General features: G+C 42.8%; 1 protein-coding gene across 2 annotated transcripts in view; it reads right to left on the bottom strand.

The window, feature by feature from the left end:
• The window catches only part of LOC143213059 (protein groucho), a 169,185-nt gene that overhangs the window by 42,315 nt on the left and 110,948 nt on the right, over positions 1-15,922 (bottom strand). Inside the window, exon 6 of one of the 2 annotated variants that reach the window (XM_076432545.1) lies at positions 10,222-10,477. In XM_076432545.1, the coding sequence (XP_076288660.1) occupies positions 10,222-10,477 (256 nt within the window). Of the gene's footprint in view, positions 1-10,221; positions 10,484-15,922 lie in introns of both variants that reach the window. The other variant, XM_076432544.1, reaches the window with a different exon arrangement.

The raw sequence follows: 15,922 nt of genomic DNA on the forward strand, positions 1-15,922 counted from the left end.
TTCAGATCGGTTTTTTAAAAGGGCAAATGGCATGTGTAAATAAGAGGAAGCTTGTGAGAAATGACACATTAATAAACAGTTTGTGCCATCTAACGATATTAAACGTTGACATTGCGAAAAAAAACTTTTCCGACTTTATCCAAATAAGACATTTTATCGCCCCAAAATTGTTGGTTCAATTTATTACAAAACACAGTGTGATTATATGCTTGCTGGAAAATTTTCCAAACTTTTTTTTGGCAAACATTCCATGAAACACGTAAAATACCACTGAATTCACGAACTTCGTAGAGTAGGATCTGAATAAAAGATCTAACAAGCAGAATGCTAGATGGATCTTGTGTAAAAGCGTGTCCGTAGAAAAGCATACAACGCGCAGAGTAATTAACGTTACTACAGTGTTCGTCTCCTCGTCGTTCGAGAAGTTTCAACGCGTCCGACAGATATCCGGAGCAAGAAGAAACGATCCAATGCGGTTTACGTGTTCGAGGAGCAAAAGTGACTCGTGTAGCTTTTACGTAGGTGGGGTAACAATAGGAGGAGGAAGATATCGTTAGGATATTTCCTACGAGACAAAGTGTACCTACAAAAGGGTGGAGACTAGCGGGGGTTGGGGGAAATCGAGCGAGGGAAAACTATGAACCCGGATTCTCGAGGACAAAGCTCCTCGGTCCAAGGATCTTTCCCTCCCCCTTCCCCCGATCTCTCTTCCACATCGCCCATCCTCTTTCCTTTCATTCACCGTGCCTTCTCAGAAATCCTCGAGAAGTCTGTCTCTTCTTTCGTGCCCCCCCCCCAACCCCACGAAATCCCACCGCTTCCCTTTTCTTTTATCTCGTTCCCAGGGCGAAAAAGATTCTGCCACCGTGCCAGTGACTCCGGGTTAGCTGCACAATAATCGTGGAAAACATTGCGAAGGTTCAACTTGTTCCGGAAAGGCGGTGCCCTCTATATGGGAGACTGCTCCATTTTGAATACGTTACGGCAACGGAACCACTCGAGGCATCCATTCAATTATCTCTATTAAATCTGCTTCTCCGTTGTACATATTGGCGGCTAATGAAGTAGAATATTGTTTAATATTCATGGCAAAGTACCGGCAACGTGTCCACCCAATTTCGGTGACCGAAAGATGTGCTTCCTTGAAATGGGCGATTCCTGAGATCATTCGAAGTAACTTTTCCCTTTGAGGAAATGTTCTTTTCCGTTAATAGCTCCTTCATCCCTTGCCGTACCGTTTTCTTTACAGTTACAGTGATTAGAACGTCTCTGTCCCCAACAATGTCGTGGAAGAGAGAAGAAAATTTATATTTTTCGTATGGCAACTTTATCTTAATGCTTGCATATTGGTTACAAACGAATAAAAAATTTTATTTCATCTAAAAAGAATGGCATAACATTCATATTTGTTAAAATCTTCATGACGAATCTGACTCGTTAAAATACATAACAAAGCCTCGGAGAACATTTTCGCTAACGAGAAGATTACTTCAAATCTTTCCTCACGAATCATCCCTTTCAAGGAAGTACAACATTTTCGGGACACCCTGTATGTTTCTAATTTGAGCAAAAATTTATTGAACACTTGCGTTAAAACATCATTGATTTAAGACGCTAAACTTGACTATTTATTCCATCATAAAGTAACAAATCAAACACTTCACGTTGATAATTTTATTTTTCATCGATGCGTACTTTAAGAGGAGACTTAAAATGCTTTTATAGTTTATCAATCTTACAAATATCACTGGAAGAGTTCGCATGTGCACGTTGGAGGTCAGAAACCATAAATAAAACGCGTAATCAAACGGGCAATATTCCATTAACGTTGCGGCAAATTCGCAGCCATCCGAATTTATTGTAGCCGCGGCGCGAGCATGTCAGTCGTTAACCGGTTAACGTTTATTGAATCGCATCGCGTCGCAATCACGTAAAATATTATTGAATACAAGTTAATTGTCGGCCCAGATACGATGAGATGCGCCGGTAAAGCGGGCGCAATTCCTCGAGGAACGGAAGAAACGGCTGCCGCCGCGGGTAATTAAGAGATTTAATTGTAACCGTTGCTGTAAAATCCACGGTCAATTACAACGACGGGAGAAATATCAAGGGCGGCGTGGCGTGGCGCGAAGCTCGGGGGCAGAGACAGCGAATTAACAACACGTGGGGGACGTTTTAAACGTCACGGTGAGAGCAAAGACATTCGAGGCGGCCGCTGAAACCCCCAAGTGGATGGAGTTAGCGGCCGGTTGTGCTCGCTAGACGACGGAAAAACTCGCCGCCATAAACCTTCCTTGTACGGCCATTTACAAATAAAGTAATTCGTGGAGTGCGCGCGTTTTACACGCCGCGATAAAACATATCCGCTCGCCGACTTGCCCGCGTGTTTTACGATGGAGCAAATTAAGGAAAAGCCGTCGCGTACCGGGGCGGCGGCGGCGAAAGGATCTCGGGTGCCGAGCCATTACCGGGGGTTGCCCGCGGGGGTGTAACGGGGTTTGGCGAACGGGAAGGGTCGTGAATTCCTCCGCGTGGACCGTATCCAACTGGCTCTACACCGCCGCCGCCACGCGTGGAGGAATGAAGATGGAAAATCTGGCAACGCTCATCTCGCTCGCGAGCCCTCGCTGTAATATTAGTCCCTTTTTCGTCGTCTCCATTCTTCGGACAAAGCGGGGAGGCGGGCGCGGTTTCAGAGCTCACCCCTCTCCCATAGCGACGGCAACTTCCTGGCCCCGGCTCGTAAACGGACGCGGAAGAGCGCGCATAATTTCCTACTAAAACGCGAAGAGCTCGTTTACCGCGACGGGAGGCGGGACGCCGTCGTGCATCTTCGCCGGGACGCCTTCAACGCGACCCGCGTTCACCTTTCGGGATCATTAAGAGCCGGAGAAGGAAATATCGGCGACGGAACAGCGTCGTTGTAGCAGAGAATTAGTTGGTGAGGGTGGCTGGTTAAGAATACTGGGGATGGCGCGGCAGTCTTGGGCGAAATTGGTTTGCGAATTTGTGCGGCGGACTTTTAAACTCTTCCGGGAAGTATTGGAGGCGATACGGCTTCACTCAAATTTATATCAGGGTAAAAATATAATTTCTACTGTAATACAGTCAAGAAACTTGTAATTTATTGACAGAATATGCTGATTAGAATAATGTTTGCTTTAATGTGTTTTACAGTAAATCCTCTATAAACGCAAAAGCTTCGGGGGGATTCGTTTGCATTTATCGTAGACGGGACACTGTCTTTTTCAGCTTCAATGGCCGAGCAGTACGTAGAGAAGGACAGCGCGCAGCCGAAGCGACTGCTCCGGCTCCGGCCGACTTTTTTCTTTTTCCAAAACTCAAATTACCACTTCGAGGCACCCGTTTTCAGTCGATAGATGATATAAAAGAGAATTCGCGGCGAGTACTGAAGTTGATTCCAAAAGATGCGTTTAAAAAATGTTTTGATGATTGGGTTATTCGTTGGCATAAGTGTATTATTTTGAAAGGGGCCTACTTTGAAGGCGATACAATAAATTTGGATGAATAATACATATTTTGTGTTTCATTGACCAATTCCCGGTACTTTTTTGGCAGAATGTATAATAAAGACAAGCCGAGCGTTCTTATAACGGTGAAGGAGGGCTGTATCGAGCCGATCGGCCGACGAAGTTCAATTCGCCCGTAGTTCGACTGGTTCCGGAACTTTATCTCGCGTTTAATTATGCAGCGATTACGTAATTTATCGTGGTTCTAGTGGGCGGTCGAAGTAGCGTGAACGGTGCACGATCGCGGAATAAGTTACACTCGGTTTAATGGGCCGGTCGTCGGAAAAGCAAACCGAACTCGCTTGTTCGGAGCGCGTCGCGAGGGGAAAAAAGAAGATCGAGTACAGTTCGGGAGTGAGGGGGGTTGTGCAAGTGGAAAAAAGGGAGGACAATATCCGATGGAATTACGAGAAGCGTACACGGTCGAGGGGGCCGGGAGCTCCCGAGGGACCATTTACTCGGCGAAGTATCCACGATGAAATGGTAATGCGAACGGTACCGGTTTCTAATCGTCTGTAAAAGAGGCCGCGCTCCGAGACTCGACTCGGCCCGCGCCACGGTAAATTGTTTCGCGAACGAGCCGAAAGAAATCGGACGAACGACGCGACGTAGGGCAGATATTACGTCTTCCGACGACGACGACGACGACGACGACGGGGAGTTAGTCGCGGAGGATGAATCCGACGGGGGTGGAGAGAGCCAAACGATAACGGCTCCCCGCTGGAAACAATTCGCCAGGAGCAATGTTCCGTAAAGCGGGGAAGAAGTTCTAGTTGCCGCGACAGAAATAGTGGCCCCATTACCGTCCCGTGTCTACCGTGCTTCTCCTTTCGAAAGGGTGTCGACGAGATTTCCAACCGTTCCCAACGAGAACAGGTATTACAATGATTCGAAATGCCGCGGTCTCATGGTGGTCTATAACGCCGTTTCAGTGGTTCAATACAGTAGCATCTGGATCAGTGTTTCCCAACAATTTGATTGTTAAGGCGGACAATTCGAAAATGGACTCGTCCTGAGTTTAAGTTAACCGTATGGCAACTCTCAGTCGCTACTCGAGCTGGGTAAACCTCCAGTATATGTAGGTAACTTCTGTCCATACTATTGTTAACGTTCCCATCTTCATATTTAGCTGAATGTGGATTTAGTGGCATAAATGATTTGCTGCAAAAAGAAAGGAATCAGCTGGATTTAACACGACGGGGGAGACTTGAGACTGAAGCTAACTAAATTGGAACCTAACGTAAAATCTCTTTATAAATGTTAAATGCTTTCGGAGCAACGGTTCGATCGTTTACTACTAATTATGAAGCAATTTTGCTAATTATTAAACAAAATCAACGTTTCTATCCTAGTTTGGATCCTTTTCAAGATTTATTTGAATCGCGTTTGCTTTGGGGAAATTAAATTTATAATAATTGTGTGGCACGTGTGTTACGTGCGTGGGACATGCTTGTTGTCAATACACTGATGTAAGAACGTATTGAAAACGATCTAGGTTATATCTATCGATATAAGGCGGTAAATTTGAAATTTGACGAATTATCAAATCTCTTTGCAGCAAACATCAAGCGCAAGGATCTCACTAAATGTAAATAATGAATAATTACTAATCATTAAGATAGCATAGAAAAATCTTTCATTAAAATTTCTTTGATTAACGCTCTACGAATCTAGAGAACGATGCGAAAGCAACAAAGGATGTCATTTGTTCTTTGGGATGGGAAATCCTCCCACATGCGGCTTACTCTCCTGACCTGGCTCCATCGGATTTTCATTTATTTCGACCACTCAAACATCATTTAGAAGATACAAGTTTCCAAACATTCGAAGAGGTGCAAAAAGGTATTGACGAATTCATTACATCAAAACCGCCATCTTTTTCCGTCAAGTTCCATCTTTTTACCAAAGTCATCGAAAATAATGGAGACTATTTTGAAAAATAACAGATGTATGATTACATTGTAAATAAATACTAAATTTGTTTTAAAAAGGCACCGAATTAATTTCTACACCTAATATTATTAAATAAACTTGATTTATTGACTTTGACAATTTTATTTGATTTCAATTTACTCCAAAAATCGGCGCAGACTTTCCGAACAACCCAATATTTCGTATATCCGATTTTCAAAAAGAGTCCAGCCATATTCGTAATTTTATTTGTCATTATCATTTTCACACACGGCAAAAAATTATACTTTACCCATCAGGAGCACGTGTATACAACCATAGATCGATCAACTCAATAATAAATCTCAATCACACACACTGACACTATCTCCTCTCGGCCACATCAGAGGTCGGAGGTAAGAAATTTGTGTATAAATGGTTGTGTTGTTAAAATCGTGCGGCAAGGATTTGTCTTACGAACGTTAAACGTAGTCGATCAGAGCAGCGTGCACGGTTCACCGATAGGAAACAACAGTTCCGATTGGCATGCCGTGCACGCGATATCAAAGTCAAGTTAAAACAGACAGGGGAATCCACTTCAGCTCGATCCTAACAGCGCGCCATAACCTCGCGAAACAATTCTCCCAAACGCGAGTTTTCCGAAACGCGTGAAATATTAAATTTCGGAGCGCGCGTGGACAGAAATTCACTCGAAAAACAGAGGCCAGTCGTCGCGATGAAAAACCAAGCAACCCGGAAACGAGAAAATCCGTGCGTTCACAAAAATTCCGAGCGGCCGAGGCCGGGGGTAGCCGTGTCGCGCGCAAAAAAAAACTCGGAGCAATCGCGCTTCTAACGATCCCGGAAATTAAACCGGGTAGATCGTTGGGAACGTGTTTCCAGTCGGTCGACGATGATCGTGGTGTAGGTGGCCGATGATGGCGGCCGAGTTTTCAAAGGGTTGCGCTCACCGTGCGCGCTCTGTAACGGGCCTGTGAAAAGTCGGCGATGGTTTGGCAGGGTCGCGCGGGGATCGGTCGGTATTTCATTACAGCGGGCCGCTCGGAAAACGCGAAACAACGTGGAACAACCGGCCGGAGGTTATACTTGGCCCGCGGTAACATAGTTAGGCGAGAGTGCAGCTCGAGATATTGCGCGAGTAGCGAGCGCTAGCGAAGAGGGGAGAGAAAGAAGACGCGGGGGATGGATGGATGGGTGAATGAGAACGGGAGGAGAGGAGAAAATGGAGCGAGAGGGAGAGAAAAGGAGCAAGTAGGAAGGCGGAGGATGAGAGGAACAGGCTGAGGGGCGCGAAGGTTTAGAAGAGCCACCTAGAGGTGGATGGAACGAAAGCGGGGGAGGGGAAGAGTCGGAAGCACTCTCGTGTCGAGAGGAGATTCTGAGTGCTCTCCTGAGAGACGACCATGCACAGCGAGAGGGAACCGGAGAGCGAGAGAAAGAGAGAGAAAGAGAGAGGAGACGAGAACCAGAGGGAGACGCGTTTCGCGAAACGCAGAGGGTTGAGACGACGAGCGGCCGCGTGTAGGTGTGTGCGCAGGTTGCGAGAACGTGTACGTGAGCTATATAGAGACAGGAGAGTCACTTGAAGCCCTCGCGACTTTGTCAGCGCTACATGGAGCCTAAGTGCGAACGTTCTTGCACTCGTATGTCGTCCCAAGGAGAGGGAGAGGACGAGGACGCGCCGAAGCAGAAGTGGATCTTCGAGGTCAAGATCGAGGGTTCTGCGAGATTCAGGCTTAAGCACGATCGTTTGCGTCACCGTCGTATAGCGGCCCGGTTGAAATATCCTCGTTGCCTCGGTACCGTCGTATACACCCTAACACCGTTACTACCAATTTCCTTGGTGTTCCGCTCGCCCAACGCGTCCCGCAGCAACGTACACTTCCGCGCTATCTCGTCGGAATCCGCCGCTGTAAACGATTTTCCCTTTCCCAATCGGCATCTCTGCCGACGTTCTACTCCACGGCACGCTTAATAGAGGATTATAAACAGGAGGCGATGTTTTATTTTCAGATACAGGCCGTAAACTCCAGGATTTATTTCAACCACCGCAGAAATATCTGTGGTTGCACGGAAAAACCAAATTGTACATATAAAAACCCGTTTCGTTTACATTTTTCTTCCTCTCGTATTTGATCCCAGAGTTACAAATCTTCAATCGAGATCCTAATTTTCGAGTATTGTCGAATAAGTAGCTTAATCGCGAAGAAATAAATCATGAAAAAGAGTCTTGCGAGGGTTAGAAGAAGATTTCGGCATGGGAAACGCAATTACAGACCGGAGGATTGCAACATTTCAAATGATTCTACGTCAATCTATTCAACGTATTATCGCTTGATGAGCATAAATATAAGCGATACGACGATATTAGCAGTATCGGAACGGAAATGCGGGCGTATCAACATGTTTACTCGTTGTTTGACTACGCCATATACATATGGGAAGCGCTGAATGCGCAGTTTTTTTGCGAAGAATCGGACAGAACGAAGCGTCGAATGGTCACATGGGGATCTGGTTGCGAGCGACGACTTCACATGCCGGCCAGATAAGACCGTATAAAAACAAGCGGCCGGGTTACAGGAAACGCAAGCAATACTTCTGCGAACAAGACCGTTGGTCCGTTCGATACGCAAAATATTCACGGACGCGGCGCGCTGATCACGCGAAAAACACTGTGAGACACGAGGTCAGCGACTTTTGTAAATTGAACCGTCGACGTGGTGACAGGTAGTTCGTCCGTATCAGGCTACTCAGTATTACACTCTGTTGCGACATTGACAGTTTCCAGCGATTTCGTCCTGCATTTTGACACTGTCATTCGAAATATCGTTGTTTCGACACGCGTTTTCCGGTAATCCACGTCGATCATTGTTTCACAATTTTACATACCAGTTTTCCCGTTGCGGACGCGTCGGCTTCGTTACGAGAGTCTGCATTCCATTGTAACTTGCTAATGAAAATGATTTCTGCATTCGTATTTAAAGCTAACCGCGGTTTAACCCTTCGCACTCTGAATCACTTTTCAATTTTGTTGCCAACAATTCCCTACTATTCTAAGCGTTTCATTTGAAATTTACTTCAAAGGACAGTTCTAATTATTAGACTGCGAATCCTTATGAATTTATGAAGAAATTGGTTGTATGAAAATATAAAATAGTACAAAAATTCAAGAATGTTATAATGTTGCTTTTAATGTAACAAAATCGTTAGGGGATGAAATCAATTTTTATGTTATTCCTGCTTCCCACAATCAATGTACATTTTTATTTTGCATAAAGATCCGCAGTCTACTAATTATATTAAATACATATATCTCTCAATTTTTGTTAATTATGTAACAATTAAATAAATAAAGGAAGAACCAAATATAGATATAAAACCCCGTTTTATTTACGTTTTTCTTTCCCTAATGTTGAGTCACACTCGACAAAGGAGTGCAAAGTGTTAATGCTTTCCGGTGTGCTACCACGAAGGTGTAATGCAAAGACAAGTGAAGTTTGAATACAATCATAGGTTACAATATTAGATTTAATCTTTACTGATTTGTACAATAAATAAAATAATCGAGGTTTTACTGAATCGCGAATTAAACAGGTAAACAAGATTGAAAGTGTATCGTGTTTGGTCTCGTTTTAATCCGAAAAATGTCACAAATATGTAGGTAAAAGTTTTATACAGGAAGAAAATCATCTATCTCACGACATTGCTGTCATTACATAAAGGAAGAATGTTCCTCGTGACTGAAAATTTCTTTCTTTCTCGTTCGACGAGATTATACACACACAGCTATTTTACTTCGTAGTTTTAGTGTACAAAAGAATAAATCTACGGTAGTCGTGTTACTTTTGAACCAAAACATAAGAAAAGGGTTTGGAGACATGGCACAAACCCCTCTGACGTAAGAATTAAGGAAAAATCCTAAAATTGGGAATTCATTAGGAATGAATGAAAGAAAAATCATTCAAATTGAACGTAGATCTTGAGAGTAGTCGTGCTACTTTTGAACAAAAACATAAGAAAAGGGTTTGGAGACATGGCACAAACCCCTCTGACGTAAGAATTAACTAAAAATCCTAAAATTGGGAATTCATTAGGAATGAATGAAAGAAAAATCATTCAAATTGAACGTAGATCTTGAGAGTAGTCGTGCTACTTTTGAACCAAAACATAAGAAAAGGGTTTGGAGACATGGCACAAACCCCTCTGACGTAAGAATTACGGAAAAATCCTAAAATTGGGAATTCATTAAGAATGAATGAAAGAAAAATCATTCAAATTGACCGTAGATCTTGAGAGTAGTCGTGCTACTTTTGAACCAAAACATAAGGAAAGGGTTTGGAGACATGGCACAAACCCCTCTGACGTAAGAATTACGGAAAAATCCTAAAATTGGGAATTCATTAGGAATGAATGAAAGAAAAATCATTCAAATTGAACGTAGATCTTGAGAGTAGTCGTGCTACTTTTGAACCAAAACATAAGAAAAGGGTTTGGAGACATGGCACAAACCCCTCTGACGTAAGAATTACGGAAAAATCCTAAAATTGGGAATTCATTAAGAATGAATGAAAGAAAAATCATTCAAATTGACCGTAGATCTTGAGAGTAGTCGTGCTACTTTTGAACCAAAACATAAGAAAAGGGTTTGGAGACATGGCACAAACCCCTCTGACGTAAGAATTAAGGAAAAATCCTAAAATTGGGAATTCATTAGGAATGAATGAAAGAAAAATCATTCAAATTGAACGTAGATCTTGAGAAGATTGAAAGCAGTGCTTACCTCCGTTCGGCTTCAAATCATCCGGTTGACCGCGATGATGGTCTGGCTTGGTCAACATTGGTAGAGGGTGGGTGGCTCCGCCACCAGCAGTGGCGGCCGCACTTGGTGGTATCCCTAATCCAAGAAGGGCTGCAGAGGCCGAGGTAGGAAGACCAGGACCAGGAAGGGCTGGTATACCTGGATGCGGTCCTATCGCGGCACCTGGTGGAAGCTGCGGAGCGTGCATTTGTTGAAGCAGCCTCGGCAGGTCTGGCCTCTGTTGCTACAACGAACCACGAAAATCGAATTTTAGTATTAGTCTTCAGTTCTCGATAAGTCCACACCGAATCGTAGTCATTCCGACGCTTTTAAGGATTTTCTGAAGGTACAATGGGAGACAGAAGTACTAGAAATTCGAAATCCATCAATATATTGGCAATGAAAGCCATTTATGAGTATATTTTGCATTAAACTTTTGCGAATACTGTACCCTCTGTAGCTGTATTCAGTGATCTACACGATAAATTTGACGTTTTGTAACAGTTTATAATTTTTTGCTCTGTAACTGTTTAGTGAATCCTAATAAATTTTGAACATAATTAATTACATAATTTTTACTGTTATATAAAAAAAACTGGAGTTTCTAGTTGCGTTTTTTCAAGGTTTAAAAGTTTAAATAGGGTTTGAAGTGGAATTTTATGAATTCTCCATAAGACGACGTGTTAAAATGTGCAAACTTTAAGTTGCCATAATTCTTGAACGGTGCTGCAGTGAATCGAACCTAATTTTGATCATTGCATTAATTTAGTAAGAATTATATCTTGTCAAATTTTCAAAAATTTCGTTGCGTTTTTATATACCTCCAGAACATCCTCAATCTTTTCGTAATGGATTTAGCATTTTTGTATCTTTGAAATGCGTCGCAATTTAATAAAGAATTTTCAACATCACGAGTTCTTATTTCGTAGAGATAAAAACTCCGCATGGATTATTGTAATAGGATAGCTTACCAGGATTTACCGATAATCGCGGCCGCCAATCCAATAATCTAATCGTAATGCCGAGATATAACACGCCGTCGAGATAAGACTCGAAGGGGAGATTGGATTGGAAAGCAGGTGACATCATTGACAACTGATGAAACACGCCTCCGTTGACCGACTGCTCTTATCGTAATCGTTAGGTACACCGATCGGAAACTTGCCGATATCGAAAACACATCGCTTTATCGATTACAAGGATCATTATTCAATTGATACACGACGATTTCGAGGAATCCTCGTGTACATGCGAAGCACACGAGCATATTTTCATGTTTGTAGTATTTTATCAATAGATATTTGTGTTCGGAGATAAAATTATAAGATATACGATGAGTAGCCTAAGCTCGCTTGATTTTCATGAGAATACAAAGTCGGATCAAGGAATCTAAATTAAACAAGCACAGTGTCGATAATTTGATATCAATATCGATGTAGTTTTGTACAAGTTCTAAGCAGGAATTAGTTGATATACATTGTGCAGTATTTCCTCCGACAAACTATCCACTTTTTCGTTAGAATTAATCATTATCAGACTACGGATCTTTATGCGAAATCAAAATTGTCTGTTATTTCCTCCCTTAATCATTTTAATAGAGGAGAAATTGCATATCGACATCTCAAAGTTTTGTAATCTCTCAACAACTTTGAATTTCATCTTCTCAATTTTGCTATAAGTGCATAAAGATCCGCAGTCTAATCACTATGTTGCAGCGAGAAGCAGTTTTGTCGATTACCCAGACGAATAATAAATCCATGCTCGATACTCAATCAACGGTAATTGAAAAAAACAGTTTGTAGTTTAAAATATTCAGGGCGGGTAGAGCGGGATCCGCGGCGCGACTCGACTCCCCGGTCGATCATTTATTTCAGCCATAACGTCTGCCGGTGATTCGTTCTCCCCGCGGCGAAAGCATACAAATCACGGGGTAAACTTCCGGGCGGCGTTTAAATAAGCCTCGTGTCCCTGCATCCGGGGTCTAAATCCGAAAGTACGAAACAAGTGGCCGGGGGACTTGTGCAGCGTTGCCGGGGCGAGCGGGGGATGGGAAAACTTTCGACAGGGGGTGGAGGCCTTAAACGTGCACCCTCGCAGTCGGTACTTTCCTCGTTAGTTGGCCAGAGTCGAGGGTGTCGGTCGAGTTTCAGCTGCCAGACAAATTGTACGCCGGAGCGTTTTAACGCTCGGTGGATCGCGACGCGAGAGCACCGTCTAGAAACACAACGTTGGAGAAAGAGCACGAGGAGAAGGAAGAGGAGAGAGGAGGCTAGGGCGGAGAAGACGACGGGAAGACGACGGGAAGACGAGAGAACGATAAGAAACGGAAGTTTCGCCGGAAGGCAGGGTTGAAAAGAGGAAGAGACACCCGCGCGCTACCCTCTCCGCGAGCCGTGTACACTCGTTAAGGTCGACCCGAAATATTCCGCGGAGTAGTGTGCAGAGATAATTAAATGGTTTAACGATATAATAACCTCTCGTGTTGGCCGACTGTCTGAACCATCCACAAAACACGCAAACAGAACGTGTGTGCATATCTCAGGTGAAGCGCGCACGCCTCCGAATGGAACGGGGAAGCTGTTGGAGACGCGAGGGTGCGTTTCCCGTGGATTCGGCGAACCTGGAAGCACCTAAGAAACGTCCTGGAACCGGTAATGATAATAATGCTCTCTCCTCAGTCTGACGTACCAGCATTCAGGGCAACGAGGCCGTTCCAGATTATTCGCGTTCACGAGATCATTTCCGGCCTTTGCGGTAACGTCTGCTAATTATGGGGTCGAGTATAACTGCCTCCACACACAAAACTGAGGTTGCCGATCAGTGAAGCTCTGTAGCGCGCCAACCCCGCGTGCACACCCAGCCGACGAAATATCTCCACGATCCGCGAAGGCGCCGAGATTAATAAGCGATGAGCAACAGAATTTCACTGAAATACTATCCCGAATAGTACATTATAAACAGCTTATGTTATTTGAAGTGGCTGCGTATGAAATGTCTGGCTTTCGACAGTATCATTGAACAAATACGACATGTACAAACATTGTACAAAAATTAAAAGTTGTTAACACTGCTGAGCGTGGTGTTGAACTTATTCAGGACTACAATCGGTTATTATCAAAAAATGAAGCGGAGAAACAATATACTTTACAAATTATTTCCGAAAATAGGAATCATTTTCCAGATGTATTGAAACAATTATTAAGAGACACATGAAATATTTCAACGAAATTTTCCAAAAGTGATCTTCTTTTATTGCTATAAAAATACGTCTAATAGTTTTTTGTATTAGTAGTTTGTAATAGTATTTTGTACTGTATTATATGTATATATGTATATCTTTGCTACTTATAAAAATATGAAAAAATTTTTTAGACAAAAGTTGTACTGTTTAATGAATTAAATATAATGCAAGAGAAAAAGAAATTTTTCAAATGTCACTTTTCGAGATTTCAATGTCACGAATCTTTCTTTTGAAATCAATATTACATTTTTTTTCTAAATTGTTATAGTGCGTAAAAAGACAAATTCAACGATATATAAACATACATGCTGACCATATACCGCGGTGGAGAAAAGCGAGTTACAAAATAAAAAAAATTTCAAAGTCGATTTGGCACAATTTCCAGTGGCACCATTCTAGGGGTTGTCCCACAAAAAATTCGATAGTCGACAAATAATGTAAGGTTGATTTGCATCCGGAAAATTTGTCCACGCCCTCTTGGGGATCTTTCGTGAGTACTGAGAAAGAGGAAGTCATTAAGGCCTCCTATATCTTCGCGCGAGCCTTCTTACGGCACCTGCATTCACTGGCAGAGCTTGTTCTCAGCAGTTTCCAACGGCACGGCTACTTGCTGACTCAACCAGCCGTGAAGATACCGCCGCTAAAAGATCCGACGAGATCGTCTTAACCTTCTTCTATATCACATGTCGTTGACGCCTGAAAAGCGTCTTCTGCGGGCCGTTCGTGCAAGAGATTATGAACGTCAGCAACGTCGCGCGTCGACTCCGTCCTCGGCGGAGGAACGCACGCAACTCCGCATAATTTTCTGAATAGAGAGCTCTGTTATCTGCGCCCGGTGCAACTCGCGGGAATCGCTGAAAGACCAACGCGGATTATTTATCGCGACAAGATGATCTCGACGACCATAAACCACGGATACAGATTTCTCAATGGGTTTCGCGAACTCGGTATCGGGTTATTCCATTCGCAAATACGTCCCTGCAGAAACCATCAGAGTGAAGTGATCTCGACAGGCTACATGTGTCACGGATAGGGTGTGGAATGTTTCTAGAAAGAACTCGAGATATTTGATCTACAAGTGGCAAGGTAGATTCGAGCATAGACTATCTGCTTCGTGATATCGCGAGCGATCAAATCAACGCTAACCGTACCGAACATAAAATGCGACTGCTGTAAACGTTTCTATAACCAACGGGATTATAGAAACTACTAGACTGAATTTATTTAACCGACTTCGAAAAAGGAGGAGGTTACTCAATTCGATCTGTATGTGCCTTTTTTTTCGCTTTTTTTTTCTATGTATGTTCACCGATTACGTCGAGATGGATGGACCAATCGGAACGAAACCTTTTGCATCTTGTAGAGTATGTTCCCGGGATGGTCCCGCGTGCAAAAAAAATTTTACATTTCTTTATTAATTACGATTTTATTTGCGAAAATGTAGGGTGGTGATACCGTCGTGAACTCCGCTGAATGTTAGACATTAGGAACAGTAACGACGCGACGTCGTTACCGTTATCGATTGCCGCTTTCAGATATTTATAAATTACGATTTGGAATGTGACGGCTGACAGAGATAAAAAAAGTGTGAAATAAAAAAAAACTTTTTAAAAAGAAATTAAACCGACTTCGAAAAAACGCACTAAAAAGAATGAAATAATTTCCATTTAATTTATGTGAATATACACACACACTTAAATACAATACAATCTTTTCGGAGGCGGCGCAAATATATTATTTAAATACAAATATATTAGTATTTAGAAGAATTTAAGGATTTTCGTAATTTCCAGTGTCGAAAATTTTCAATTTTGCGCCGCCTCCGAAAAGATTGTATTGTATTTAAGTTTGTGTGTATATTCACATAAATTAAATGGAAATTATTTCATTCTTTTTAGTGCGTTTTTTCGAAGTCGGTTTAATTTTTTTTTTAAAAAAGTTTTTCTTTATTTATATTTCCCGCAATTTTATACTCGCAATAGATACACTTTGCTGGGTGTGACGCGACGTCGTTACCGTTATTGATTCATTTGATTTTGAATGTGACGATTGACAAGAGCAAGACGTTTTTGTAAATCTCAGACGAAGATTTGTGAACATTCACACGAAATATATCTTTGATCCTACATAATTTTGAAACAGTCTGTGCAAGCAAATGTGACGACAACTCGCATTGTGTGTGCCAGCCTTTCTGCGAATAAAATTGAAGTCGAGTCAAACTCGACGTGGTTGTGCAAAGAGTTAAAAGAGCGTCGCTCCAACAAAGCCTGATTATGGAGCCATCCCCGTTGCCAGCCCTGGTCGGAGGGAGTGCTTGATCAATGGCATGAATGGCGTCGATGGAACCGTGTTAACAGACCACTAGAACGGACCGGAAGAAAGATCGACCGGGTCTCTGTACGTGTTTTTCTTTGAATCCACGCGGTAACTGAAAGGATTTAA

Source organism: Lasioglossum baleicum, chromosome 10 (genome assembly GCF_051020765.1).
Source record: "Lasioglossum baleicum chromosome 10, iyLasBale1, whole genome shotgun sequence".
Classification (NCBI taxonomy): Eukaryota; Metazoa; Arthropoda; class Insecta; order Hymenoptera; family Halictidae; genus Lasioglossum; species Lasioglossum baleicum.